The 26,199-nt window shown below is 47.1% G+C and overlaps 8 protein-coding genes across 8 annotated transcripts; 4 read left to right on the top strand and 4 right to left on the bottom strand.

The window, feature by feature from the left end:
- Positions 1 to 1,173: 1,173 nt before the first annotated feature.
- On the bottom strand, positions 1,174 to 3,987 carry FIESC28_00984 (uncharacterized protein; the record flags this gene model as incomplete). The annotated part of the gene is made up of 7 exons (XM_031155135.1): positions 1,174 to 1,387; positions 1,532 to 1,687; positions 1,932 to 2,037; positions 2,090 to 2,439; positions 3,239 to 3,473; positions 3,523 to 3,764; positions 3,950 to 3,987. The coding sequence occupies 7 exons, from the start codon at positions 3,985 to 3,987 to the stop codon at positions 1,174 to 1,176; spliced, it is 1,341 nt and encodes a 446-aa protein (XP_031020792.1).
- Positions 3,988 to 5,872: 1,885 nt separating this feature from the next.
- On the bottom strand, positions 5,873 to 7,237 carry FIESC28_00983 (uncharacterized protein; the record flags this gene model as incomplete). Its single annotated transcript, XM_031155134.1, has 2 exons — positions 5,873 to 6,804; positions 6,859 to 7,237. 2 exons carry the CDS (start codon positions 7,235 to 7,237, stop codon positions 5,873 to 5,875), a joined length of 1,311 nt encoding a protein of 436 aa, XP_031020791.1.
- Positions 7,238 to 8,940: 1,703 nt separating this feature from the next.
- On the top strand, positions 8,941 to 10,555 carry FIESC28_00982 (uncharacterized protein; the record flags this gene model as incomplete). The annotated part of the gene is made up of 5 exons (XM_031155133.1): positions 8,941 to 9,148; positions 9,198 to 10,073; positions 10,124 to 10,201; positions 10,253 to 10,441; positions 10,491 to 10,555. 5 exons carry the CDS (start codon positions 8,941 to 8,943, stop codon positions 10,553 to 10,555), a joined length of 1,416 nt encoding a protein of 471 aa, XP_031020790.1.
- A 108-nt stretch (positions 10,556 to 10,663) lies between these two features.
- On the bottom strand, positions 10,664 to 11,417 carry FIESC28_00981 (uncharacterized protein; the record flags this gene model as incomplete). The annotated part of the gene is made up of 2 exons (XM_031155132.1): positions 10,664 to 11,214; positions 11,270 to 11,417. 2 exons carry the CDS (start codon positions 11,415 to 11,417, stop codon positions 10,664 to 10,666), a joined length of 699 nt encoding a protein of 232 aa, XP_031020789.1.
- Positions 11,418 to 17,496: 6,079 nt separating this feature from the next.
- On the top strand, positions 17,497 to 18,567 carry FIESC28_00980 (uncharacterized protein; the record flags this gene model as incomplete). Its single annotated transcript, XM_031155131.1, has 1 exon — positions 17,497 to 18,567. One exon carries the CDS (start codon positions 17,497 to 17,499, stop codon positions 18,565 to 18,567), a length of 1,071 nt encoding a protein of 356 aa, XP_031020788.1.
- Positions 18,568 to 18,767: 200 nt separating this feature from the next.
- Positions 18,768 to 19,688, bottom strand: FIESC28_00979 (uncharacterized protein; the record flags this gene model as incomplete). The annotated part of the gene is made up of 1 exon (XM_031155130.1): positions 18,768 to 19,688. One exon carries the CDS (start codon positions 19,686 to 19,688, stop codon positions 18,768 to 18,770), a length of 921 nt encoding a protein of 306 aa, XP_031020787.1.
- Positions 19,689 to 20,146: 458 nt separating this feature from the next.
- Positions 20,147 to 22,240, top strand: FIESC28_00978 (uncharacterized protein; the record flags this gene model as incomplete). Its single annotated transcript, XM_031155129.1, has 2 exons — positions 20,147 to 21,838; positions 21,893 to 22,240. The coding sequence occupies 2 exons, from the start codon at positions 20,147 to 20,149 to the stop codon at positions 22,238 to 22,240; spliced, it is 2,040 nt and encodes a 679-aa protein (XP_031020786.1).
- A 673-nt stretch (positions 22,241 to 22,913) lies between these two features.
- FIESC28_00977 (uncharacterized protein) lies at positions 22,914 to 24,566 on the top strand (the record flags this gene model as incomplete). The annotated part of the gene is made up of 6 exons (XM_031155128.1): positions 22,914 to 23,116; positions 23,174 to 23,435; positions 23,489 to 23,620; positions 23,676 to 23,748; positions 23,800 to 23,877; positions 23,923 to 24,566. 6 exons carry the CDS (start codon positions 22,914 to 22,916, stop codon positions 24,564 to 24,566), a joined length of 1,392 nt encoding a protein of 463 aa, XP_031020785.1.
- Positions 24,567 to 26,199: the final 1,633 nt, after the last annotated feature.

The raw sequence follows: 26,199 nt of genomic DNA, 5'->3' as shown, positions 1-26,199 counted from the left end.
CCGTTGTCGGGATCAAGGGATAAAGGTTTCACGCCGCTTTGGCATATACCGGTGCCATCGGCGCAAGGATCATCATCGCAGCAACCAAAGAACTCGATCCAGGCATTTTCGCAAATATAAAAATCCCCACCCTTTGGGCATTTGAAACCCCAGTAATCAATTGCCGCTGTGAGATTGCGCAACATGCTGTCTGTTGCGGTTGGAAGAAAATAGATGTATGGAAGCAAGCCACGAGAGGGTTGGGCAACACTTTATGCACCTCTTCCAAGGCCGCATCCATAGATACTGGGAAGTGACATCAGGCTTTGTTGGGGGCTGATTCGAAGGATCAAGGTGCAGCGGCGATTTTCTCGTGTTGGCTGCATATTCGTTATGCAAAGAGGTACATCGGACGGTGATTGGATATTACAAGGATCTTCGCCAAGCATTTGTCTGCCTCAGCGCGCCAAGATACTACAGTAAGTAAGGATTGGCGATATGCTATCACGCTGCTTTCTGTACAAGATCATCGATAGGAATTTCCCTACGACAAAGCAGTGGGATTTTACGACTGCAGAGATGTTCCTTGCTTAGCTGTATCTGCCAGGCGCATAGACACCGCAATATTCTTTGCAATGGCTGCCAGGAGTGAGCACAAGCTTTACCAAGAGCCTAAGGGATGAAATATTTTGGTTACTTTATGCTCGCTTAGACTAACACTTAGGGTGCTTTATTTATTTAGCGCACTAAGGCTTAGACAATATCTCTCGGTTATTGCAACCTATCTTTAATTTATCATGGGAAGCGCGAATGACCGGGTAGGTGGAAGACGCTGACCAGTTGAATCGCTCGCGTGAAAGAAATAGGAAGGATGATTAAGAAGCTCATGTTGGACGATGAGAGAGTTGAATAGAGAGGCTCTCGCCTAAGACTGTGTGACTCGACACAAGCGTAGGGCGCGTCAAGTGCTGGCTTGAATTGAGGTTGCACCAGTCCACCGGTTCGCTTTTGTCCGAGCATGTCTTCCTGGAAGAATGGAAATTCGACGATCCATTCAGGCTTGACTTGTGTGACAGTGTGGATTTGCGCTTTACCATGATGTTGGATCTTGTTAAAGGCGACCCATGAGTGCTGCATTAAAGCAACGTCGCTGTAGGCATCAATCAGAAGATCGTAATTGTCGTGCACTGCTTTTTAAACATGACCGTCCTTGCGGATGACAATGTTGTGATAGAGGTCCCTAGCAAGAGCCTTGGCGACCTTGGTCTCGTACTCGGCATCGAATGTCGCGGCGTGAGCGTTGCTTTGTGGCATTTTGTTGTAGACTTTGATGACCTGGCTGCGCGCCCGCAAAATCTCTTCGATGATATTGCCGTCGAGGAAAGCGTTCAAACACCACTGGTCCATACTGACACTCGGACGCAATGCTTTGGTTCGGCAATACGCGTGCAGCGCATGAAGAGATGAAATGCGATCGGACGTCGGGCAGGAAAACCGCTACTGAGCGGCATGGGCAGCGGTACCGTAATGGAAGGGGCGCGAGAACATGGACCCCTGGACACTGCCGACGGCGGCAAGCATTATGATATCGCTTGTGCAGCCGAGACGCGCCCCCTCGGCGATGGCATTCCACCACATAGGGTGTATGGGCAGCTTGGCAGCCATGCGACCCGTCTCAGTGATTGCGCCTTGAAGAGAGATATAACCCCTATAACATGGTTGGCATAGTGGAAGTTATTAACGATGAATGTACATGTGGTGCAGACTAGAGATAGCCCGGAGAAAAACCTCTGTGTCCGGAGGTTCTATGAGATTGAAATCCAGGATATCGAATCCCATTGATATGATCTTCAGAGCCTGGTCCACGAAGCAGGTGGAGAAAATAGTCGGCTCCACATCGGGTGCGAAGTCCTCGTCGAATGTCTTCTTCGTGTATAGACGGAAGCACACACCGGGCTGAGTGCGACCGCATTGCCGAGGCTTGAGTTATATGATAAGTCGTTAGACTATCCATGTCAATCCTCGGGTTGTATCCTGGACGCTTCTCGATTCCTGTGTCTACGAGATGGTTACTCTGAATGTGGAATTCGACCTGGCGGTTTTGACTTACCGATGTCATAGACAATACCAGGAATGGTGGGACTGGCCTCAGCGACGTCGGTTGCCACGACGTATTTTCGGACTGAACCGTCAGGCTGAGATCGAGATGTAGCCTTTTTCTGCTCGGCAGGAGTTTGTGGAGCGTGCAATGGGACGACAAGAAGCTTTTCACCATGTTTCTCTTTCAGGATAACACAGAGAACGTTGGTGTCCCCCATCGCGGACATAAAAACAAGGATGTCTCCTGTCATCGCCCTCTTCGTAATGTTGGCGACGGAGTACAGGGCCGGGGCGAGGATCAGACACTCACCAAAATGAACAGAAGTGAAATGACCAGACGAGTGACGAATGCAGTATACGCTAAGATTTAGGACACAGAAATAAAGTAGCCTAAATACTAGTCTAATATTACCAAATTCTTAGGCTATTACTCTTATAAAGCTCCAAGGCCACATCGGAAAGGTTGATTTCCTTTCCTACATGTTAATTTCCATTCTCTACATACTCACCCATCGACTGCAGCACATCTTCAACACAAGCACCAAACCCGTTGTACCATTCTACTCATGGCGGTTCTTGATGAAGTTCCTGGCGTTACCTTTACAATCCTCCTGGCGTCAGGCCTGGCAGGGGAGGAGCTTGAGCCCCCAGCTGGCTATGAAGAGACGCTTCACGCTGGCGGTCCGCACGCTGAGCTGCCTACGAGACACTCATTTGTCGAGCTGGCATCAGGTTCCCGATTTTCCGTCGAGGTAAAAATCCTGAATAGCCTCCCACTTGGGGAAGGGCATGATACAGCTTGTTTGGAAGTCTTGGTCAAGGGGAACTGAGTCTGCGAACATGCCATTGAAAGCGAAAGGTTGGCTCGAGAGGGCATTCATTCAATCAAGATTCCCCGTACAGGGAACAAATTCCCCTTCACGTGGGTTGCGCAATGTACGTCAAGCTAATAAGTCATTACTCAGGAATCCTCTGTTAAAAGAAAGTAAAAGATGAAGCACTCCATGATGAGACCAACAGAAGCGACTCTCTACCTGCCAAGGATGTCGACACTGCAGAACTTGTGGTAGCGAGCAGCAAGTCAACTGGACGTTCAAACGGGACTCATCTCGCCGCATCGAATGAGAATTTACGTTTCACAACGAAGTCCCTCGCACACAAGACAAGAAGCCACGGAATCTTGAAACAGTCAGTCACGGCGTAGTTGCGGGGTGCATGGTCGAGCATGTAGCGGTCGTGGGTTTCCTTGTTGTACATCCTGTACACCTCACCATCGGCCGTGCGACCTGCCCGGCCTGCCCGCTGACGAGCAGAGTCCTTCAGGATCGCGACTGGTAGTAGAGAGGTCATTGACAGCCGAGGGTCGACAGCTGACTCTAGCTTCAGCTCACACTCTAGCAAAAAAGGCAAGCGATGGCAATCCAAGATATCATGTTGACCTACCATCGACGTATTCAACGCTGGGAATCGTGACGCTAGTTTCGCAAATATTCGTGCTCACGATGATGGTCGGCTTGTTAAAGCCAAGAGTGACCGCGTCACGGTCAGCCTTGGGGAGAGAGGCGTACATGGCAATGACCTGCTGGGTTGGGTGTTGTTTGCGCAGACGGACAAACATCTCCTCGATTTCCCTCTCTTTGGTCACGAAAACAAGGATGTGACCGGCACGGATGGGCTGCTTGTGTCTGATGTTGTGACGAACAGTTGCGGTGATAGATGCTTAACAAAGGCCTTCCAAATGCATAATCGAAAGCATGTTGGACGAAGAGTAGGCTTGGAAAACCTCTTCAGTACCCAGATATTGAGGGGACTCGGCGTTGTATATAGTGGCTGACATGACAACAAGCTGCGGATTCGGACCGCCACTGACCTGTAGCTCTCGGCCTGTTTGCCAGGTTCAGCCCCCATTACGTGGGCAACTGGCCCCGTAGATGGAATAACTTTCCTCAAGTCTTAGGGCACTAAGAATAAACTATCGTAAGATTTAGTCTAAGGTCCACATGAAGTAAGAAAAGTCTTTCGTCTCTTAGGCTCTTGGCGAACTCTAATCCCAGATGCCGTCTTGAACTCCTTCGTCCCGAAGGTGTCTCTGCGGCGTGCGTATCAGAAATCGCCAGTCTTCAGAATGCCTATGAAGAACTTGACGCCCGCTCTTTTTCCACCGAGAATAAGGGGATGGCAGCCTTGCGGGTAACACCAGCACCTTCTCCTAGGCCGGAGAACGATGATTTTCTCAGGCCTTGGATGTACACACAGAAAAGCAATGATGAGGACAGGGAGCGGGAAAGGATTCCGCTCGAGTGTCTTTCGAAGTACGAAGTCCACAATCAGTATGAGTGGCATCGAGACCGAGCTCCAATTAGTATTGTAGAAGAGAACAAGGACTAGCGACCGTAACCAGCCTGAGATAAATCTTAAATGTGGGTAGCCCAAAAGAAGTTGAGACGTCATGTAAAAGCGAAAGACCTTTTGTTGGGGTAGAGCGGAAATGAGGTTCCGTGTAAGCTTCAAAGTCACGAAGTTTGAACGCAAGCTTGAATATGTCAGGGAAGGCTTATCCCAGACCTTCGTTGCCTGTCGAATGACAGTTCGTGTGATCAAAAGTGTTGTTTTATTAAGTACGCATTGCGGGCATCTTTATCACCAGATGTGTCACAAGCAAACCCAGAGTAGCAGACCTTCGTTGCGTTCTTTCTTCTATCACAAAACCCAAGTTGGTACGAGACGATGTTTAAATTGGTGTCTAGTCTTCTGTCCGAAGTCAACTGAATCGTTCTCGGTTACGTTCACTACATTGAATACCACCGCCAAACTCCCTAGTGCCAACACTCAGAACACGGCAGCGATGACATAAAAAGACTCTGTGATCGACCATGCTATCATCGACTACCTGCATTCTGATACCGGAGACCGCAATGAGCTCCTTCATTTCCTCCGATACCTGCGAAAGAATGAGCCAACGCATAAGACTATTCCGATGGAAGACCTTGACATAAAAGTGCATCATATTAACGAAATCATCAATAAGGAAGGGAGAATGATGGAGAAGATTCAGTTTGCCTACTTAATCCGCCCGTCATCCGATGACCTTCAGTCTGTTTCTCCAGGCAAAGTGGGGCTTGTTAAACGTAGCATGGGCCTCCTCCCGAGCTGTTAGTACATTTAGACCACTAACGAGTCATCGTAAGTACAATATGTCCATAGAAACGGACAAACCTCATTCCATCAGTGGATCTGCACATCTTTAATGCCCGGGTAGAAACATGTCGGTGGCCCATAAAGGATCGTCGCAACTGAAAGTGTCGCTAACTCGATTGATCTCGCGCTTGTCGCGGCCTTTGTTTTCGATGTTGCGAGATTTGTTCCGGTGTTCCCAGAGACACTAGCCCTCGGATTCCCATTCTGCCAACTCTTCCCCCTTGATTGCCTTGAGCTCCGGATCGTCATCGTCGTCGCGGTCGATTTTCGTATACCACCCTGCCCGAATCTGGCCAGGTGGCAAGTATGCCTTCGCACGAAGTGTTGGTTCGCGAGACTCGTCGGTGCCAACAAAGGAATGGTGCGCTGTACCTTTTATCCCGATGGTCGTCACGCCATTCCCTTGGCCATTCCTGTGTTTCGAACGTCTCATCCATGCTTTTGGGAGAAGTGTGAGGTACATACTCACATTAGGTACAGGTCTTTTCACGCGGAACCACAGTATTTTCTAGAAAATGGGTCTAATGCTTAGCGCAGTAGAATAAAATATGCCAAGTCTTACTCTAAACATGCATCAAGTAACTGTGGTCCCTCATCATTCAGGGCCTCCGGGGAGCCAAGTACCCTCCGATCCATCAGTCATTACCCATTCCTCATCCTCGCTGGGCAGCTCCTCACCGTCCAGGTCCCACTCCACTTCCTCGTCGATGTTAGCATGTCCAGTAAAGCCCGAGTCGGCAGCAGCATTGCAGATCTCCCACTGGATATCAAACATTTGTTTGCATTTGTCGATATCTTCAGTGAATCGGATGATGGTACAGATATCTCCACTTTTGATAGATTGCCGCGATTTGTGATCTCGTGCAATAACATATACCTCGTCAGAAGGGGGGTAAATGTCCTCACTCGCCGTTAGTGCCGATTCGGACCCAAGGGCCTCATTCTCATCCTTCAAAGTTGCGCTGAGCGTCGGGATGGTGTTCCATGGTTTCAACCAGTGAAACTGAAGCGTTATACGCGATTTCAAAGGATCTTCCGGCAGGGCAACTGCACTCAACCACTTCAAAGCCCACAACCCTCGTCTCCAAAGTTGATATAAATCCCGACTGACGGAGATGACATTCCATGACTTGTCAATGGAACCCTTATGATCGTATAGCCTTTTGAGGTGTTCGAGAGGTTCCTCGCCAGCTGGGTTATCGATTATCACTGACAAAGCAGATGTCAGGGACTTTGTGTATTCCAAGTACTCATTGGTGCAGTTCCACTCGATTGGCACTATGAAACCGGCAAATGCCAGAGGGTACCCAGTAACGACACATGTATCATTGTCAAGTTGCAAGCACAGGTTGAATGTTTCTTGGCTCCGATCGATCGGGTCATCGGGTTCCTCTGACCCTTGAGCATGACTCATCGAGGGCTCTTCCTCGCTGCCAGGTACTTCTGCGTTAATCTTGTCGGTAGTGTATAATATTTCAGAAGGTAATTCAAAGCCGGCACAGTCCCAAAGTTCTGATGGTTCGAAAACTAGAACATTTGTTAGAAGAGTGAAAGGGCTCGAGGGAAGGGATATCTACTTACAGTGCCTTGTAAGTGCTCCCCAGCTATCAAGTATCGGCTGGCCCTGGCAGGGAAGAAAGCCCTGTTTTCCGCAAGTGATTGAAAAATCCTCTAGCTTTCTGGGATCCATACGTAATAGATAGGCGAACTGGATATGACTGACCATCCAGTGCTCGTTGCCTCGGACCTTTCTTTGTTTCTCGATGATGGCCCGAATATACTCGCATCTTAGGTCATACTCTTCGTCATCAAGCGGCGCCTCTGGTGACTTATTTCGCCGTCGGTATTTGATCAGTCTTAGAAGCAAATCGTAAGCTCCGTCGAACGACTGTAGGTAGCTAGCGATAGCAACGTGAAGGTTGGGGTCTTGTGATCTCGTTGCTGCGTCGTGAAAGTCCATTTTGATTGTGGTGTCGACAATGCTGCGATGCGAATCTGCCCAAAAATGATTAATCTAGGTCTTAAAAGAGTTAAGTCAAGTGTGGGAAGAGGAGGTCTACTTATATTTTCGCGGGAAAAGTCTAAATCGATCAAGGTCGGCATTTTTTTGTCTTGCGCAAACCTTGTGACAGCAAGGGACCAAGAAGGTTCCTAGTAAGCATTGTAGGCATAACACTCTGCATGCATAGATTTAGTGAGAAAACCTTACCTTTTATTACCCTAAACGTGGGTGTCGCAACCTGTACCCCGGATTACAAGCGATCGAGACAAAGCAAAAGGTACAATGGTGGTGAGGATCTTATCTTCGCTTATCTTATCAATCTAGCAAGGTTTGACAGGCGTGGCGCTGGGATGTGGCCTGCAAAGCCGTCTCGAGGCTTAGGGTAACTGTGCGACTGTCATAATACCACATCTAACGACGTTCTGCAAGATTTACGACTAAAAGTAAAGTGACCAAAATGAATCTAAGTAACCATAAAGTACACAAAGTATGTAACGTCTTAGGCTTTTGCGCATTCAGAAACCCTGTGATAACTCTTCACAAAGCCATCAAACACAGAAAGCCATCGAACATGCAAATCCATGCAATACATGAAAACAACCCGCCCCCAGTATTCTTTACAGGAATGAAATGTAATCCGCGCAATGCTACCGCCACACATCGATGAAACCATTATCTGTGTCTTCCGAGGATGTTGTATGTAGTTTTGGTATAGTCATAAGTGGGACAGGATTTACTCTGCGACCGAGTGACACGCACAACAGCTTCATCGACAGGACGTATGTCATGCACACCTACACACGGCTTGAGTCCAAGCCATCACCGACAATGCGAAGGGACGGACAATGTGCTTGCCTTGAGTTGATTTAGACATTCGATTTTGGGTAGGTATGGTGGACTTGAAAGTGTTCCGATGTAGATCTTCTTGAGGCCATTACCTCTAGTAGACTGTAATCACGTTAAAATGGCAGTCTGTCAACTCCACTGACAAAATACGCACTAATCAATTTTACGCCAGCCTTTCCATTCTAGTCGAAGGTCCGGCTGTTAGATCCGATCAGATAACCGTTAGTGTGGTCAAGCGAAATTAGAAGGGCCGCAGCCCCAGCGACTAAAACACCATTTCTATAACGCGTGACTGGTTAACTTGCGTTATCAGATGGGCTATAAGAGATCATCGTTAACTTACCAGTAACGTTGTCAGCCTCCTGTCGCCTTCTACAGTCAGTCCACTGCAGAACGCTTATGCTTTCCAGAAGAACCACTGTGTAGAAAAGATCCCATACAAAGACATTGTCACGATGTTGGGGTTATCTGGATACAACCCGTCAACAACTCTTGTTGTGGAACAACATCTGCGAGAAATTTTCCGGTGCAGGGGTCATGTGGGTCAAATCTGATCAGCCGTGTGAGAGTGCCGACAGAGTACTACGTGGGGAATTGAGCCTCAACCACTGAGTGATCTTCCATGGGTCATTTCCGGTTTTGGTCTTAATAGTCTCGAATTTGCAAGACAGCGGAACAAGCGTCTGTTGAGGGGCCCACTGTACGCGTCGCCAGAGAAAATAAAGATGATTAGTAGGGTTATACTTAAAAGCAATGTTTCCCGTCCTGAACATGCCAGACTGTCGATCGCGAAAAGCAGATGAAGCACCATCGAAATGCGGTCCACCAATTCCTTCACCGTGATCCTGTTCGTGCTTGCTTCTTTTTCAGCAGCACATTTAGGGCTCAACAAGAGATTTACTACACCAACCGTCGGCGAATTTGAGCACGCCGCTACCAAGTCATCTCTCGAATATGTTACCAACTCCGGAATCTGCGAAACTACACCCGGAGTGAACCAGTACTCCGGCTATCACAATTATGGTGAGCATACCACAAGCCACTATCACCAATCGATATTGACAGTCTCAAGATCGGAATACGAGCATGTGGTTTTGGTTCTTCGAGGCCCGCAATAAGCCCAGAGAAGCTCCCCTAGCTCTCTACCTCAATGGTGGTCCCGGGTGCTCTTCCGAGATTGGGATTTTTCAGGAAAACGGGCCTTGCCATTTTATTGGCAATAATACCGAGCCGACGCTTAACCCTTACTCGTGGAACGAATATGCCAACATGATATATATCGATCAGCCATTTGGTACGGGTTCCAGCGAGGGCACCGGTATCAATACGACTGTCGCTGCAGCGCCTCATGTCTGGACCTTTATGCAAGCCTTCTTGGAAAATTTCCCGAAATATGCGTCTCGGGACTTTGGCCTCTTCACCGAGTCTTATGGCGGCCACTATGGTCCAGAATTTGCGGATTATTTCCTCAGACAAAATGACAAAATCCAAGAAGGGCTTATATCCGGCCACCAGATCAACTTGATCGCCTTAGGTATCAACAATCCTTGGATCGACCCTACTGCTCAGTTCAAGGCTTACGCTACATACGCCCATGAAAACCCTTACAAGCAGCTCATCAATGAGAGCCTTTACGAGCACTTCCTCAACTTATATGAGGAGAGGTGCGTCCCTCTACTGAACAAATGCACAGAAACAACAGGACAAATGGAGGCTTGTGCCAATGCCAGTCTTACGTGCAATACGATCATGTATGACGAATTGATCGAAGCGAGTGGCGTGGACTTTGGTGTGAACGATCTTCGAATCGGTAGCGAGGATGTTGATCCTAGTGAGACATACGTCGATTACCTCAATCGACCGGAAGTTCGGCAGAAGATTGGTGCTCGTCAAGAGTTTGAAGAGTGCAATTTGGAAACCTTTTACAAGTTTGGCGATACGGGAGATGGTAATCCTCAGCCATCTGTCAATAGAGAAGTATACTGACAAGCTAAATAGATGCGCGCTCGTTCTCAAATGCACTAGCAGATGCCATAAATCGCAACGTTACTACACTCATCTGGGTGGGTGATGCTGGTAAGCGTTCTCTTTGGTCTTTCGGTTTAGGTATCTGACTACGGGGAGCAGACTGGTCTTGCAGCTGGCCAGGCGTTCTTGAAGCCGTGAGCGCCCTTAATTGGCATGGACGTGAGGAATTCGCGTCTGCTGAGTCGAAGAACTTTACGGTTGACAGCAAATTTCATGGGACATTCAAGTCGGTTGATAACTTCAGCTGGCTCAAAGTAAATAATGCTGGGCATTATGTTTCGTATTACCGTAAGTGGAATTGTGTTGGCTGTTGATTGCGATGCTAATACGTGTACAGAACCTAAGCTTGCGCTTCAGCTGTTCAAGCAGACGATGCAGCGACAGGGTATATCTTCAACGTAACATATTGGCGTGAAAATGTCAAACTTGACCGAGTCCGGGCTGGTAAGCAGTCACTACTACAGGTGACTATCTATATCTGAATTCAGCATTTGCATACTCTAGAAGCTTCTACCCTTCTTTCTTAGAGTGGTCCACTGTAGCAGCTACTTCAAACTCCTCCTCTATGGCTCTTTGGTGAAATGTAGAGTGTGCGCGGATTCGTGGCCCGAAGCGGTAAAAGACAAAAGGCAAGGGCGCTAAAGCTACTGAAATAAAGCCCAGTATAGATGTGGCCCACGCAGCGCCTAGTTTGTCGTACATCTGATGAGAAAACAGAGGGAAGCCTGCTCCAAAACAAGACCTGAGAATCGCATTGGCGGCCAGTGCGCTGGCTGCATATTTTCCGTAGCAGTCGATGAGATATGATGTGATACCAAGCGATAGTACCACGAAGCCTATGCCGAAGGGAATGCCCGATATGATACAACTTGCCCAGTGGATGGATGTATCGGCTGTCCACGCGAACCAGAATAGTCCTATTGGCACGAGCCATGAGAGGAGGATCAGGTGGGGTAGTCGAGCTTCTGGTTTGGGTCCACCAAGCTTCTTGACCCAGGTGGCGTAGACGCGGTTTATATATGGTGATGCAGCAGTCGCAATAGCCATTCCAGCCCCGATACCTAAAGTTCGGTTCTTAGCAGAGGACCTCTATGATGGGGTGGAATGCATCGTTACCTAAGAAGCTCAGACCAGAGATGCCGGCGTCCCAATGCCTTGTCTGCTGGAAGACATACGGATAGGCAGTGAAATCCAGATACAGTATGCCATAGATAAAAGCCATGTAAAGCGAGAGCAGAAACAGAATTGGCTCGGTAAGAAACATGATGCTTGGTCTAGTAATGTTAGTCCGAAGCATCGTGATTACTTTCTGATGTGGCTCTTGAATGCCATGTTTCCGTCGTTTTGCCTGTAAGAGCCGAGGAGCATAGGTTTCGGGGAGAAACACAACCATGGTGGTATAGATAACACCACTCAGTATGGAAACCAGCCAGAAGTCCCTACGTGAATTAGTATTTGATTTATGCTAGCACGAAGAGAAAGCTCACCATCTCCACTTTTAAGACTCATGTTAGTTACACTCAGCACAGCGTCTATAAGATGGTCGGAGTCACTTACAGATTTATATTCAGTCAGAAAGCCACCGACAATCGGCGCAATGACCGGACCTAAAAAGCTCGCCGCAGTAAATAGCGCAAGAGGAACAGAACGATGGGTTGATGGCCATAAGTCTGTTAAAGAGCCGCCAGAGTTGGTAACTGTTCGTCAGCAAGAAAAGTCTCCACTAATAAAGCGTAGCTTACCTGTAGGGGATCCGAAGAAACCACACAGAAAGCGAAAGAACAAAAGAGCAGCAATATTAGGTGACAGAGCGCAGCCAATATTGAATAAAACAAAGAGTAATAACGTGCTCCGATAAATAGGATTTCGCCCGTAAATTTCTGACAACGGTGCAAAGATGAGTGGCCCTGTACCGAAGCCAAGTAAAAACGTGGTGACGCCTAGAGTTGCGACGGTAGAAGAACAGTTCAAGTCCTTCGCGATGGCAGGAATGGCGGCTGTGTGGATTGATGAGCAAAAAGCAATGGTAGCAGTCATGAATACCACTATTGAGAGTCAGCTACCCAATTGGGCGTCGATGAATCGTTGGGCAAACAAACCAATGATAGTACAAGTCCATCTACATACGGGGGAAAAGTTTAGGGGATTCTCATCGTGGTTCAAAGTGATGGGTTCTGTTGTTGTTTGGCTTGACATGGTGGCCATCGGCGCTGAAAAGAAAACGTAGAGATGGGGGGTGAAGAAGGAGAGTGGCGGGCCTGTCGAAAGTGTGATAATCGCAATGCCCCAAAAAAAAACGCCGACGACATTCACTGGAACCACCTCGATGACTTCTGCATTTGCGTGATCAACTATTCTTCGTTGCAGGGACAGGAAGTTCCGTCTGACTTGTGTGTGAAAGAGGAACGTGCGCATGATATGATGATATTCAAGCATTTGTCTGTGTCGGTTAAAGTCAAATCCATGATATAACGATTGTTTGGCCGCTGCTGAAATGACGTGATAGCAAGATTATGCGCTAAAAGGGTAAGTGATCTGCCATGAACGAATGGACATTGTCTCAAGATGCTGTGACCCGGGCACCTTGCAAGTATCTCCATAGCTTAGATATACTTTGAAAAAAAAAAGAGTTGCACTTCTCTTTTCTTAGACTACTGGTCTGGATGATGCCGTCTAGGTTTCCGGACAGCTGATCTCCCTTTGAAAAGTATTTCCTCTTCATCCTTTTCGTCAACCAATCTTACCGCACCCTCAGCCGACTCTCGATTTGTGGCACCTGGTTCCTCTGTTGTCGGAACCGTGGAAGATTCGAGCAACTGAGCAGTCTCTTCTAGTGACACACTCCTGTTGCGAGGATCTGACACTGTGCCCCGCCAAAAGGATATATATGCACTCGAATCATGCGGTCGTCCGTCGGCTAGCCTCTCGGACAGCATTCGAACAACGTCTGCTCTGATTCGAGTCTTGATGCTTTCCATTACAAGCATTCGCTTACGGTCTGTTGCGTCGCCTTGATGCATATATACATCAGGCATCCGCCAGGCAAAATACGTATTTTGGTGAGAGGGCCGAACTTGAACATCGGTGGGGTATTCATCAAAAAAGTATGAGCACAGTTTGCAGGGCGGCTTGCTTGACCCGATGAATTTCCAGCGATTGAAAAAACGTTCAGGACGGATTCCACCTTCGGTCTTTTCTAGCCAATCATGTACCAGCACTTCCGCATGCACCGTCGGTTTAGGTGCATGACGCCGAAGTTCAGAGACCTTAGTGTCTATGTCGTGGACAGAAAGTGAGCCTAGCTGTGCTGTGAAGAGACTCAATAACGACTCATCGCTAGACATTCCGTTCATAATCTCCGCAGCTGTCCAAGGGTTTGTGGGAAGAACACCAGGCACTGCTGAACTCGACTGTATCGTGCAGACCTGAAAGCCTGAAAAGAGCTGAGGCCAGATTGTTGCGACTGTATCCATTAAGCTCACTGCACGCTTATAAGTAAGTAGTCGACCCGCGACATGGACAAAGTCTGACCAGTATGCCGTCGACATCATGTTATCTTCACGCGCCAGGCGACGCCTGACATCGACAAAGATATGACACCTGAAAAAGTCGTTTAAAGAAGCAATCAGGTCACATACGGCAAGACAGTCAACTTGAATGAATGAGTACTAGATGGGCGATTGGCTTTGGGTTAGAAAGTGCCAACACTCACCTGGTTTGGATTTACATGTGTCAAAACAGGCTTGTAAAAGGCCTAGGATTTGGGACATCTTATTTCGAGTCGTTTTACCTAGGTCATGTCAACTCCACGACTTAACAGTAAAACAACCATGCCAAACCTACTTTCTGGTGTATTTTCACGCTCACAAGCCTCAATGCACTGTTGCAGATGGCCTTTGAGCGATCGCAAGTATCCGATCACCCGACCTTTGCACAGCTCAAGCGATGCATGTAGGGCCTGCCGCCGAAGGGTTTCTCGTTCAGCACTATGGTCTGGTGGAATAGTAGAGAACATTCGTAGAATAGAAGATATGCTGACTTGGATCTCTTCACGTCTCGCTGGACTTCTTTCGTTGAAACCAATCACGTACTGGATATAGTCGGGTAGCTGTAATACAGCACAAGCCAAAATTGCTCCGCCACCAATCTCAGTGCAACAGAGGAATGCGATTTTGGAGACAAATGCGCGGAAAAGCGGCTCTAGACCTGTCAAAGTATCGAACTCTGGGTCCTCTCCTGGTCTTCTTTGCGGACACATGGATGTCAAGCAGATTAACAACAAAAGGGGAGGGTAGAAGCGTCTGACTAAAGCCCGCTTTGGAGCGACCAAAATCAGTTGTTGAGTTCCTTCTAACTCTGATGATAAGCCGGCGTAGAGGGATGATAGCTTCGCTGGATACTCACCCATTTCCGCAAATACCATGTGCTGTAACGTGGGTAATTGTTATTCTCTGCAAGTTGTCGAACAGAGAGTATATGTTTATTGAGAACTAATATACAACAATATCTGCCGATCACGTTGTAGCCGGTCTACGAAATGTGTTGAGATAAACAGTGCTATTTCAAAGAAAACTGGAGGAAAAAAAAAGAAGAGGAAAAAAAAGGAAGGAAGCCTCAGGCATTCAAGCTGAGCAGCGTGGTAGGCCTCAGACATATCGCGGCTTGAAAAGCAACTGCTGATTGGACGAACAGCGAACTGTTGGTTGGAATAACATCATGCCCATAACTAAATTGGTATGCCTCCTGCATATCAGCCAACGGAATGGTGCGCTGACACTCTGTAGCTGCAGTCGCAAACGGAGATTGTGTCATCGATATCCCGTCGCCCTTGAAACAGCCCAATCAAATTTACGTTGTTAAGCATGCACACAATTTCAGTCTGCAGGATGGGAGATGTATAAATTTGTACTTAAACGCTGTTTTATCCCAGCAGTTTACTTTTCTACTTGTTAAATTTTGTTTATGTAGACTTTTTACAGCAGAAATAAAAAGTAATACAGTAAGTTTACAAAACTCCAATACCGTATCTACATCTGCTTTAGTAATACGATCTAGTACCAAAATCGTTGAACTAATGTTTTAATATTACCTCACAGAGGACAGTCCTTCAGTTAGTTCTTACTACGTCCTAGGAATGCTTATTGGCGACTACTATAAGAGAAAAAGATGGAAAATCATCCATCTATCGCCGGAGGGGCATTGCCCCAGTACGTATCGTTGCGCGAACTTGAGCTCCATTCAAACGTTGATGCAGCTGCTCTACCCACCTGCACGGCTGATTCTGATCAATGCGGCGAGCATTAGTCTCCAACCGTCGTACCAAACAGCTCAGATTCATCTGACATTGGACCTTTTGATCAGAATACACCAACTGAATACAGCATGTGCATGGCCGATTCGGTCAACAAAGCGTTGTGCAGAGGCAAATCAAAGCGACGAAGAAATCCACAGCTTTTTCAAGAACATAAGATGCCTCCAAGGCACCATTACCTCTATGGCAGTGCACTTACAGGATACTTTTGCAAGTTTCCAAAATGTAAGAGTCCTTGCAAGACATATAAACTACCAAGCCGTGTAACGTGAGTCCAACTATCAATCTCTCACGAACGGAGGTTGACAATATAGGAAACATGCTCGCAATCACTACACGCCGGTTTTATGCCCATGTTGCCCAGAAACACGAGCAGAACAAGGTGACATGGAAAGGCATGTTCGAGTTAATCACCCCTCTCATGCAGCGTTTCTGGGTATCTCTGGCAAAGTTTTGCGTTGTTCCATTTGCTGTGAGCCCATCTCAAATAGCAGGAAGGACAACCTCAGAAGGCATATGAGTAACTCGCACGGGCTTGAAAATGACGGACAAGGACGTTGGATCCCAATTGCAGGGTGATGAGGAAACTTCAAGAAGGGTTGTTCTTTTCTACTGTTTTCTTCCGAAAATATATTCTATTTGCCTCCCAAAGGCTTCTCATTTTAGCTTCTAGTAAGGCGATCGTCCGCAAATTTCTTCTCACCAAAGAAGGGACTTAAGAACTCTAAGGACTTACTCTAGAGAGCAACTCTATTGTGCTAAAAGATTTGTCTATCGAGATTCGGTAGTAGATAGTACGGTTTAGCTTTCAGTGCAATTACTAGCTAGCAAATGGAGGAATGATAGCTGGGATATCCTGAAGGTTAACTACCTTTCTAAGGTCTTCTAAGGATCACTTCTTTACCCTGATAATATAATAGTATCATAGCGTCTATGAAAAATATAATAATAAACAATCTATCAAAATTGTTTTTTATATACTATTCTCTGAGCAGTTGACTTATTTTCAATAAGAGGTAGAATTATATTTATGCTCTGGGCTTTGGGCAGCCTACTTACAAAGTGTTATTATAGGACAAAGCAGAACTTATATACAATGTAGAGTTACTATTAGCTACTAACTAAGCTAGGAAAGGAGGGCGATAATAGAGTATCGGAAGAAACGTGGTGGTGGTCAGAGCCACTGGACTGCATTCTAACATTACGGGGCATAGGAGGAACTGTTGACCCTTGTCTCTTCTTTTTTTGCCTTATGTAAGTAGTCCAGTTCCAATTTATCATTGGACAACGATGACTACGTCAACTTAACCACAGAGTGATTGCAAATCCTTACTTAGACTAAGCATCGCGAACGGGAGAACAATGGCCGTGTTTGTATTAAAATTTAAGGCTGTGATAATATTTCGGCCCGATCAAATCATATACGGATATTCCAGCCCGTTGAACTGCTACTCAACATGTACCTGAGTTTGTTGCAACGTTCGACAAAGGCGTTATGCGCCTTCGGGACGCGCGGGGAAGCAATCACATCATAAAACAACCAAGAAGCAGTGCGATGTCATCATTTTTTTCCCCGCCTTGGAGTGACTGGGTTTGAGTCACCCCAAATGCATAAGTTGATGGTCGGAAAAAGGAACACCTCGGCAGTTGTGATCTCCCCAATGATCGATTAAGTATATCAGGTCCTCTCTCCATCTGGTTTACAAGTCTCTCATGATCAGCATCCAACTTCGCGTATCCTTCATCGATCATCGTGGCATCCTACTACCCTGAAGGCGAGCGCTATTTTGTTAGATGCTCCCTCCAACTTCCCAACGGTCGGAACGCCAATAACGAGAGACACTTTTACAGACATATCCTGATGGAGTACTACTGGAATGGTCATGTCACAACTGGCAGTCAAAGCAGGTCTCACACGAGGTCGAAGTGGAGACACGGAACCGCTTCAGGACTTAATAATACCCGCTACGGGGATTGGGATAGATTTTGGGTGGGTGAAAGCAAAGAAAAGAACCCTCAACGCATGGTAGCCATGCATAGTCACCCTAACAGTCTCAACTGGAATGAATGTCGCGATCTCAGGGGAGGTGGCCCGCGTAAGTACATCCTTCGTCCCATTCGAATCCAGAGCCGTGAGACCGAATGGGTTTGGATCGATGCTACGATCCCTCTTAGAGCCATCTACTTCCCAGTCAGCCAGCGAACGGACCAGGCTTTCGACAACCTGTGTACCTATGTTGTCATCGACTTCAGACACAGGGAGAGTGCCTGGATCATGGATTACGCTGGAGGTTTCGCCACCCTTTATTCCATGACGTCGCACGCTGGTCTTGGTCGGAGAGATGGTGCCACTTGGGGTTTCCATGTGCCCGACATCATTGCCTACCTGTCCATCCCTCATAAACTTCGCAACCCGGATTATTCGTTGTTCAAATCCAAGAACCGACGCGATGACTTGGTCGTGAGTGCTGCGTCGCGGCTATCGTGGACCAGCACTACTCGTGTCATACATCATCCCGATTTCTTTCGCGAGATTGACTTAGCCAAAGTCCTCAGCGCAACCTTTGGAGTCAAAGTTGGCTGGCGACCCTATGAGCCATCACGCTTTCTTAGAGATCTCATCATTCGGCTTGTTGACAGTGCTCTGGGCATGGTCCCGGGCGTTGGACCTCTTTTATCGATTGCGTTTGGCATCGCGGTGCAGGCGCTGGAGGATCCTCATTCGTTCAGTATTGACAACATCCTCGGCCTCAAACAAACTGCTATGGATGAAGTGACGAGATCTTCAAACAAACATCGGAAGTATCTGGCACCTGGCTTCATGGGCAAGGGGCGTGGCCGCCAGGCACTTGTTTCCTTGAGCGATGATGAGCGAGCTAGTCGGCAGAAGCATGGCGATGAGCTGAATGAGAAGCTTACCAAGGAGCTGAAGCCCCAGATCGTGATTCGGTCCCTTTTGGAGCAGGAGTTGTTGCTCTATGGGGCTGATAGAATGAATGGTGTCGTGGAAGAGGAGCAGGCAGAGTTGAAGACGATTCAGATTGAAGCGCGAGACGACGAGGGGAAGTCTGAGGAAGAGGATGAGAATGACAAGGATGAATGATTGAATGATAAAACAAGGAAGAAGGCGATTGAATAATTGGCTGTGATATTTCACGTTGAAGTAGGTTTTAGGTACTGGACCAAATTGACAGTTGAGTGATTGTAACGCCGTGCTGGTTGAGTTGTTCTGGTGCATAGGTTTACATACATGGCATTCAATCAAGTAGTAATATTGATGCAAGACTCTTGTATTCTTAATGACTATCGAGGTTCTTCCTCAGTTCCTGCAATGAGAATTCCCTTTTCTTTAAGCCTATTCATAAACTTAAGGATTCCCTGACAAGCAAGTCTAGCCACTGTGTCGCCTCCTTCTAGGCGAGGGTTGAAGGAGCAAACAACAAGCGAAGTCGGGTTCACTTTTGTAGGTATCATCTGCATCACACCAAGCAAGTCCTCAGGGAGATAGCCACCGGGCGACGGGAATTCATTGGCACGGCCTAGGCTCTCGTCGAGAACGTCTAAATCGAGATGAACATGGACATCTTCAATCTCGCCTCTTCGTCGATCCAGAATTTGAGCAAGATCAGTGGTAAAATTTACTTTCTTATCTGTCTTGCCCCAAACAACGTCAACTTCGGCTTTCTCGATAGTTTGCGCCTGTAATTCAGATACATCCCGCAGTCCACAGTATATAACCTGTTTGACATTTACGGGCCGATGACCAGGGACGGTCTTCATCAGCTGATGCCAACTGGTACCGACCAACATCGAGGCAGCCATAGCGTCGAGATATCCATTCTCATGAGTCGAGGGAGTGTCGAGGTCGTCATGAGCATCAAGCCACAGAACTCCGTGCTTAGAGCCAATCAAATTTTCTTGATTCAGGCCGGCTATAGTTCCGACGCTAGCGTAGCAATTGCCAGAGAGTACCAAAGGAAACGAGTTGTTCTTGGTGGCGGTTGACACAGCATTTGATATACGACGAAGAATCTCGAACGTCCTTCCAATTTCCCCCTCAAACTCGTCGACGGGACCAATGTTGATGTATGAGACTGGAGCTAGTTTGCTGAGATCTCTATCTATGCCGTGAGAGAGAATGCGAAGAGGGCCGCCGCCGACGCGATGATCGTAAATGCCAACATGGTAGGGCGCCACAATGATGGTAATCGAGGTAAATGGCATTTTTGCAGCCTTGATTGAATTCTTATAGATGGCATACGTACATATTGATGTGCGACAAAACAACCTTTATATGTATGAAGTGGGAGTGCGCTAATATATTCTACGCGGGGCGCTGAGTAATTGGCGCAGATACGCGTATTGATTAGAGTTGAAAATTCTACCTTTATCTTCATTAACGTTATTGAACGTCAGCCGGTGCTCAACCTACGTCATTGACTTCAATCGCACTTATACTACGTGCTATTTTCAATATTTTGTCTTCCAAGATAGACGTCCCATGTTGCTAAGCCTCGACCACAGCCAATAATGTTGAGTGACAGCAACAACCAATGATGTTAGGTCTAGACTCAGCCGCAAACAACATGACCAGTAAGGCAGACTAGTCGAATGTGGCTTCATTAACGTGATTTCTTTCATTTCGGGGCTAACCTTGCATTTCCCCCCTCTCAATCTTCATCATGGACCCTCTCTCAATCGCTACTGGATGCGCCAGTCTCATAACGACCATCGGAAGCTTATCCTTATCCATCACTTCATTTGTCCGAGGCTGTAGAGAAGCCCGCACGGATTTAGACCGCGTATCGCGCGAGCTACATTCCCTCCAAACGGCGCTTGAGCTGATCCAAGAGGACGCGAAAGATGACACAAAGCCGTTTCCCGACATAATTCAACGCCACGTCTCTGACATCGTGACAAACTGCAATTCGGTTGTTGTCGAAATCCAGACGTGTATTACGAAATATGGCGACGGAAAGGCCAGAAGCAAGGCCGCGTGGGCGCTCAATGGGCAAGGTGACATGCAGAAATTGAGATCCAGCCTAGAAGCTCATAAGTCGGCGCTGGAACTGGCACTCGATATGCTCACTTTATCTGCTACCAAAGACATCAAGGCAGATACTACAGAAATCCGCAATAATACAGCTACTATCAAAGACGATACGACTCAGATTCTTGAAGAAATTGCGCGGCTGCAAGAACGACTACCTGCAACAGCCGCTGCATCCAATGATTATATCTTGCAAAGGTTTCTTGAGGATATGGCAGCCTACACAGAATCGACGCTCGATGTCGATGGGGGTTTCAGTGACCGCGCAAGCTCAAAGGCACTTTCATTTATCGATGAGGGAGAGGAGAGTTCGCACGCCCGAATTCAGTCTGACCTTTCTATCTCGAAGTCCGAGACGGAGCAGCCAGTCGAGGTCAGCCAAGTTTCCAACCGATTATCCACACATGTGGAAGCCATATCCATAAATTCAGATCCTCTTAGTCTTCCTTATGACTTCCTCCCAAAACAGCCAGTCTGGAAACGGCTGCCGGAACCTCAGGGGGATGATAAAAAGGCTAGACAAGCATCGGGTGTGGAAACCTTATCCTGCCCCGATGTCACCGTTGAGAATTTGCAGCTCGATTCGAAACCAAGTCCGGAGCTTCAAAAGATACGAAGAGAGTCTTTGCTTCCTACGACGCCAACATCCCTCAATCATAATCATGAAATTGAAGAAAACCAAGGTCTGGGAAACAGCAATTCAAGCAGCGATAACAATTCTGCCAACTCGCCCAACCTACTTCGTGAACAGCCTGAAGAAGACCGACCAACAGTTCAAATCAAAGATCTCACACCAGAGGAAGTGTATATGATCGCGTACGGTATCCGCACGTCTTTCGACAACTACGTTCTCAAACTACCTGTCCCAGAAGCGATGCTGAAAGCTGTACCCCGTACCGACCATGATGAATACACTGAGACAAGATTTACCTTTGTCACATGCTCGCCGTACTTCATGGCTGGCAACAGGTACTGCCTAAGGCCCACATTCTATACTTCAAAACCAGTAACAAAGTTTATCCTAGCTCTGGAAATGAGTTTTGCTGTTAGTATGCATATCAAACAGACATGGAAGCTCATACATGATGCAATCGCCTATGCCGAAAGAAAGATTGGACCGGATACGTGGAGACAATTCCGTGTACACATTCACTCTAGACGTTATACAACCAAGAATGAGTTGGACTTTCTGGAGAAAATTGGGGCAATCCAGGATTTCAGCATTCCTCCTAACCCAGTAGTAACGAAACAGGGAATGGACGCCGCGCTAACGCAAGATACAATGGAGGTTGGGGGTAGAAAGGTCCAAGGCACTATGCAGGAGGTATGTCAACGCTTGTCCATCTTTGACTGTAATGCAGAACTGATAAGGACATAGTATACAGTACAGCTTCGTGCGGATACGGATCGCACTCGTCGATCGAGATCGGATATCATCCCGGCAGACGTTCCAATTCAAACAGTAGTGACACGACACGCAGGTAGAAACGACAACTATGATCACTTTAGTCATTGGACCAAAGCGATTCAAAGGATATTGGATGCCACCTGTATCATAGATATGGGCTATGTTAACGACCACAACTATGAGGATTATAAATTCCTTTATAGGGCTTGGATCGCAACGAAACCTTTTAAGGTATCGAAAAAGGATGCTGTCGAGCTTGTCAGGTTTGATGATCTGATTAAGCAAACCAGAACACTTAAAGAGAGGCTGTTGGGATAAGCGCTTGGGTGAAGAGCAAATAAGATATAGATAGACACTAATAGATCATATTGCACAGTACCCAACGGATAGCTTCTCAGCCCATATTGGTTGAGCCTTTCTGAAATATAGACGGTTGTAACAAACATCGCGAGAGAGACACTGCCCACTGTGGTAGGGCGACTAGGTTTGCAGGGGTTAGCAAGAGCTAGATTGTACCCTGGACCGCTAAGTGATGATCTACTCATATACCAATCCAATTTATTAGCTCAGCCTACTTGATAGAAACGAGGGCCGGCGAGACTTGAGACTTCAGCTTTCTGATACATGGTCATCCATGCTTCGTTGAGTTACGACATCGTGCTGACGGCGTAATCTGAGACAAACTGCGCCAGCCTCTGATCCTGTGAGACGCCACTGACATATCATGATAAGCCTCCAATTTGAGGCTGAGTAAACAAGGGAGATAGAATTCAATAGTATCTCGTACGGTGGTACAATTGTGACATGTGATGCTGACTAGTGAGACATTAGTTCAATAGTTCTAATTCTGGACCGTGGTGGCTTGTTTACTCCGACGGGCCAAAGCCGCTACTTCCGAATTTTGGCGGACGATCTCAATACAATAAAAGCCCAAGGCGTGCACGACACTGCATGACCGCTTATCCTTCTTTAATTATTTGACACAATAATCATGAAGGTTTGTTTTGTGATATCGATTGTGGCGTCGCTGGCCAACGCAGCGGCTACACCCAAGTCCAAATCCCCGGTTTGCATTGTCGGCGCTGGTGTAAGTGGCCTTACGGCTGCAAAGGCACTAGAAGACAAGGGATACAAGATTGTTATTTTTGAGAAGCGCGATACTATTGGTGGGAAATGTCAGTCTCATTATGAAGAGTAAGTCAAATTTCCCTCGTCAGTCATAATTCCGAGACCCTCCGTTGACCCGCGTAGCGGCCAGTACTTTCCTCTTGGCGCTGTGCTCTTTACTGGAAGTCCAAGTTACGCGCAAACTTACGCATTTGTCAAGGCTTCTGGTGTCGCATTCGATGAGTTCGATCCTGCATTTGGCTATAACTACAACCCGAAAACTGGAGCTGCAACCTTGATGCAGCCTCCCTCTCCTGCTACTGCTCAGGCCTTGCAGGAAGAGTTGTCGCGATATACTCAAGTTTGGCAGCAGAAATTTGCTCCTTATGCTGTGCCAGGATACAAGGTGTGTTCAGTATTGGTCTCATGTTATAATGTAGTATTGACCTTGGCTTCTAGAATGGCGTGCCGAAGGAGTTTATGGTTCCTGGAAAGGACTGGCTTCTAGCAAACAAGTTTCCGATTATAGCTTCCGTCATCAATCGAAGCGCCGGGAACTACGGATACGGCGACTATTCTCAAGTTCCAGCAGTAAGCTACAAACATCATCCTCACTTCTTCATCTGCAAAGCTCACGCTACGTTAGCTTTACTACTTACAATTCTACGCGCCGGATATCGTTGGAAGTTTTATCGGCGCGATTCAACCCTACAAAACAGGTAACTCCACATCCGAAGTTATCTGTTGTGGTGATGGCTAACACCCTCAAGACTTTTATAAGGTCCTGAAGCGATTATCTCGTAATCTCAAAGGACCAGTGCATCTAAAGACGAGAATTGAGCACATCGGTATGTCATTTATCGCCTGCGTGAGGTCCGAGCTAATACATATAGAACGAAAATCGAAGCCAAGCATCCAATACCGTACTGCTGGAGGAAAGCAAAGCAAGACGCAGCTCTGCTCCGACGTCATCATCGCATTCCCTCCCACTTCCGAAGCTCTCAAACAGTCAGGACTAGCACTTTCCGGCGCTGAGAAATCGCTCTTTTCTCAAGTCGACGTCAATGGCTACTTCTCGTCAGCCGTTCGCATGAGTCATCTCGGCCACAATCTCAGCGTCTCCCAAGAACTTCCAAACCCACTCGTCCCTTTCAAGCCCGAAGGTCAACCCGTCTATCTGACTCCACTTCACGCAAACTCCGACATCGTCAACGTTTACTCTGTAGACAATCCCGCTCATCCTAATGCCGCCCGCGTCAAGAAACTTCTTGTACAGGATTTGAGCAAGATCAACAGAGACTTGCAAAAGCCTAATTCGAAATTTCAGGCATTAGATGCTGCAGACATCCGTGCATTCAGTGGGGAGATCCCATATTTTCCTCACGTCAGTCCGGAGTCATTGGCAGATGGTTGGTATAAGAAGTTTAATAGTCTTCAAGGGAAGGACCACACTTATTTCACGTCGGGGCTCAACAGTTTTGAACTTGTGGAGTATACGATTCGTGCTGCGAGGGACTTGGTGAAGACGCACTTCTGAGCATGGGTGAATGGGGTCGTATTACAGTGCTCAATTCCATTAGCTCGATACTGTGCTATATCTACTTTCCCCTTGAAGGTTTAATCTGAGTATGCTTTTCTTTCTAATTAAAAGAAGAAAAAAACGGTTTAAGGTAGGATTAACAGATAGAGTAAGATGGGAGGAAGTCCTGTTCTGGCTCATCAAGACTTTAATCCTGTATTCATTTGCTCGTACCTTGTGACGATTAGTTTTGTTGCGCCGAATGAGTGTTCAAAAAGCCTTGCTTTCTAGATAAGGTCTAGACTAAATCACAGGAGTTTGTGTCAGCAAATGCGGTCCGGTGATTGGTTGAGCCGATATCACGTGGATAACCCGCGCGATGTGATCAAAACTGCGCATCTTTCCCCTCTAGTTAGAAGACATATTGCGCTTGAAATGCTCTTCTGCACGCTCTATTCGGGGAAAATAGCTAGATTCGTGGGTTTGCGCCGTTTGTGCCTCTGTATGCCGCATACCGCGAGAGCTGGGCGGGAAATAGTTAGGCCGAAATCGGTATCTCCGGCCTTATTCCCACGTATCTCAATAACGCGTGCTGAAACAGAGTTTACGATGTGCCCACGAATGCGGGGTCAGACTGGTCACACGCACTGATTTCGATTTGTGACTGTATAAATCCAAGTCTTTATCCAAATCACAAAATCCAACTAGCCAGCAATTGTGCAGGAGTATCTTTCGTGTTGCTGCCTAGGAACGTTGTGGTCGTCTCTATGGATACCTCGGGCATCTATTTCATGGTTCCCCAATCAAAACACTATTATTTGTTTCCTGGAGGTAGGAGGCCCGACAATACGTACTTAATTAAAAAGTCTTCTGATCACACGATTTACGAACGTTGTGGCCATGCCAAGACGTACCGAGCTAGGACGCGCTTCTGGGTATAAAACGCGCATGAATGCGTTGAAAATGGTGGAAGAGCAACTCTGGCTTCGACTTCACACTCTATACATACCTTAACTTTGTTGTTCCCATTCCCACTGATATAATGAGTTCGTTGGAATTATGTCGTACAAACATTGGCCGACTTCTGAACGCAGATTGTCCCGACGCAAACGCTGGTACAAAAGCTTACTTTATATCTTTCTTGAGGAGTCGGGTCGATGATCCTCAGGAATTTTACGAGTCCCTTCGAGTAAGAGGAAAGTACAAGGTATTCGGAGGGAAGGAGAAACCTGCGGATGCTACGTCGCATTATCATTTACTGTTGGTGTTGGACGGATCCATGGCCGTTACAGACGGCGTTAACGAGTTCAAGATGTGGAATAACTCTGACTTCCAGGATGAAGTTGATAGTTATGATATTCAGGTCCGCGTGAAGCGAGACGAACAATACCCTATCGAGTTTTATAGACTTGTTCACATTTACATGTTGCATGTAATTGACCCAGCTACTTGCTTTGGTGACCAAGATCTATCACTGTTTGCTGTGGGGACTGAGAGCAGCACAATAAGAGATGCAGGAGGATTGTTTCAGATTGGAGATGATGCTCATGGCATGAATCCTCTGACCTACCCGAGAACGAAGAGCATTGCTGCGTTTCTACGCCTGGAATACCATCCAACACGCAGGCTTGTTTGTAAATGTATTGAGGTT

The sequence above is a fragment of the Fusarium coffeatum genome (genome assembly GCF_003316985.1).
Source record: "Fusarium coffeatum strain FIESC_28 chromosome Unknown BRIP53273_contig_27, whole genome shotgun sequence".
NCBI classification, from domain to species: domain Eukaryota; kingdom Fungi; phylum Ascomycota; class Sordariomycetes; order Hypocreales; family Nectriaceae; genus Fusarium; species Fusarium coffeatum.
This window is presented reverse-complemented; position numbering and strand designations above follow the sequence as displayed.